This window comes from Argentina silus (assembly GCF_951799395.1).
Source record: "Argentina silus genome assembly, chromosome: 14".
Classification (NCBI taxonomy): Eukaryota; Metazoa; Chordata; class Actinopteri; order Argentiniformes; family Argentinidae; genus Argentina; species Argentina silus.
Genome location: NC_139668.1, coordinates 13,656,018 through 13,658,517, shown reverse-complemented (window position 1 = coordinate 13,658,517; position 2,500 = coordinate 13,656,018). Strand labels below are relative to the sequence as shown.

General features: G+C 45.1%; 1 protein-coding gene across 1 annotated transcript in view; it reads right to left on the bottom strand.

Moving 5' to 3' along the window:
* The window catches only part of pitpnm3 (PITPNM family member 3), a gene marked incomplete at both ends in the record, with an annotated part of 57,377 nt that overhangs the window by 5,281 nt on the left and 49,596 nt on the right, over window positions 1–2,500 (bottom strand). The window contains 2 exons of the mRNA XM_083684193.1: window positions 345–461; window positions 1,937–2,085. Of these exons, the coding sequence (XP_083540319.1) occupies window positions 345–461; window positions 1,937–2,085 (266 nt within the window). The remainder of the gene's footprint in view (window positions 1–344; window positions 462–1,936; window positions 2,086–2,500) is intronic.

Here is a 2,500-nt window from a genome sequence, read left to right as displayed (position 1 = left end):
TGCGTGTGCGTGTGTGTGTGTGCGTGTGTGTGTAGAGGCAGCAGTGCCTACGAGTCTTCATGTTGTCTCTGAATGAGATTCAATGATCTACAGCTTGTTAAATATCTCGAGCAGATTTCTGTCCAAGTGTTATCAAATATTCATTTGGGATTTCATTTTCTGGTAACAGAATATGAGTTCCTAACTCCATCACTTCAGCATTACTGCTCACGCTCTCCGGCTCAGTATTAACAAGGTCCAGTCTGCAATGCATAGAATACACACTATGTGGCCTAAGTGATATTGACACATCCAATTTGACACGTCCTTTATCACTCATGAATGAGTAATGCTGGTGGTCTCACCCTGAGCTTGACGTGTGTCCTCCTGCGTAGCCATTTCTCTCGTGGGCTTGAGGGGGAGAAGGGGGCTGAGTCCAAGCTGTCAGCTTCCTGGGTCTTCGCACTTTCGAATTGCATGAGCTGCCACAAACACACACACACACACACACACATACACACACACACACACACACACACACACACACACGCACACACACACACATACACAGCCCATTAATTCCACGACTAGCCCATTCCACTCAGCCTGACAGCCCACAGCGTGACTAATCCATGACACATTTCGGCACCTGATGCACATTATGATAATGGCATGCACACATACACATACACACACAGGACAGAGACAAAACAATAATGATCTGAAATATTCATCATCTAATGCTCTTTAATATTTCAAAAGGGAATGGAATGAGTTCTGTCATTATCTAGAGGCATTCTTAATCACAGTTGCTACAAGGACCTTGTCTGTCAAGTGGAAGATTACGGGATAATAGGGGTCTGGAGGATGTTCGATTATGAAGTGTACTACATGAAAACGCTTTTGAACTTGAGATCATTCAATGGGTACCCAGGCCCTGCAGTGTCAACGGGGCTAATGATGTCGTTTCAAAGACGTCTTGAAAAACAGAATAACATATAAAACAAATAAAAACAGAATTTTTTATAGTCGTTTTATAGTTAAGTATGTAAACGTGGATCCTATGTGGACCTTAAGGTCCATCGGTATTCACAGTGCCGGCTCCAAGGGGAGCATCGGGGGGGGCTATGCCTCCACAACCATGCCCCCGTGACCCACTAAAAAACATTCGAGTATCCCCTCAACATATTGTCACTGCAGTGAACAATCGAGTGGTTATGTCATTGAAGCTCATACTGTAGACTCTGAAGCTTGTGGTGATTACATTGCATACATGTTAGAGAGCTCATTCAAGGTTATAGATATTGTCATAAAATGTGTAAAGAAATGGGTTGGTGTGCCCCTCTGCCGAGTATGTTCCGGTGCCAGCCCTGGGTATCCATTTCCATGATGTGATATTGATTTGTGCTCACACCCACTGATCCAGGATAACGATCAGCAGTTTTATTAGCTTCACGCCACAGCTGAGATAACACTTCTTATTTCCTTTCTCATTCCCCTCACGTCAGCCACACAAAAGCCTGCCAGCCAACAGCACTATGTTCTGTCCTTAACACGCACACACACACACACACACACACACACACACACACACACACACACACACACACACACACACACACACACACACACACACACACACACAGTAGCACAACAGCTATAAGAAGGTTGTGTAGGGGAGCTGATTTTGAATGCATCGAGATGAGTAGCTGAGATTTTAGTTTTGTTTGTTTAAATATGTTTTTAGGGCATTTCTGCTTTATTGGGATAGAGACCGTAGAGATTGACAGGAAGGATGGGAGAGAGAGGAGGGATGACATGCAAGACGTGTCGAGGGTCAGAATCAAACCAGGAACCTTGCGATTATGTGGTATGCGCATTAGTGTGCTATGCCACTAAGCGCCCCGCCCTGTCTGATATGACCCAGGTTCGATCTCCGCTGGTTAAACTTGCTTACCTGTCGGAGCACAAAGGAGGCCACATCTGTGGACTCCCAGTAGGAGGCGTGGAAGAGGTGAGGCAAAGCCACGGTGGGAAAGGCAGTCAGGACATCTGGACAGTACAGAGCATAGTCCAACCGCTTAGAACCCCACCAGCTACTGGAGACTGAGATAGATAAACACACACAGACACACAGACACAGACACACACACACACACACACACACACACACACACACAGACACACACAGACACACACAGACACACACAGACACACACAGACACACAGACACACAGACACACAGACACACACACACACACACACACACACACACACACACACACACACACACACACATGAGAATCATTATCAATTCATGTCACTGATTTCTGGGTGTGACTTTGATTCACCCCATCTGTTAGCCACTCTGTGTCACAATTAATTGGTAGAGGTACTGTAGTACTGTAATTTAAGGCAAAACTTTAGGAGGAGCAAAAATATCTCCTGAGGGATTTGTCTGATGTAGATAATTGAGTAAATAATGTCTACGAAGCATATCCTCAAAGTGCCCTTTTGTTTT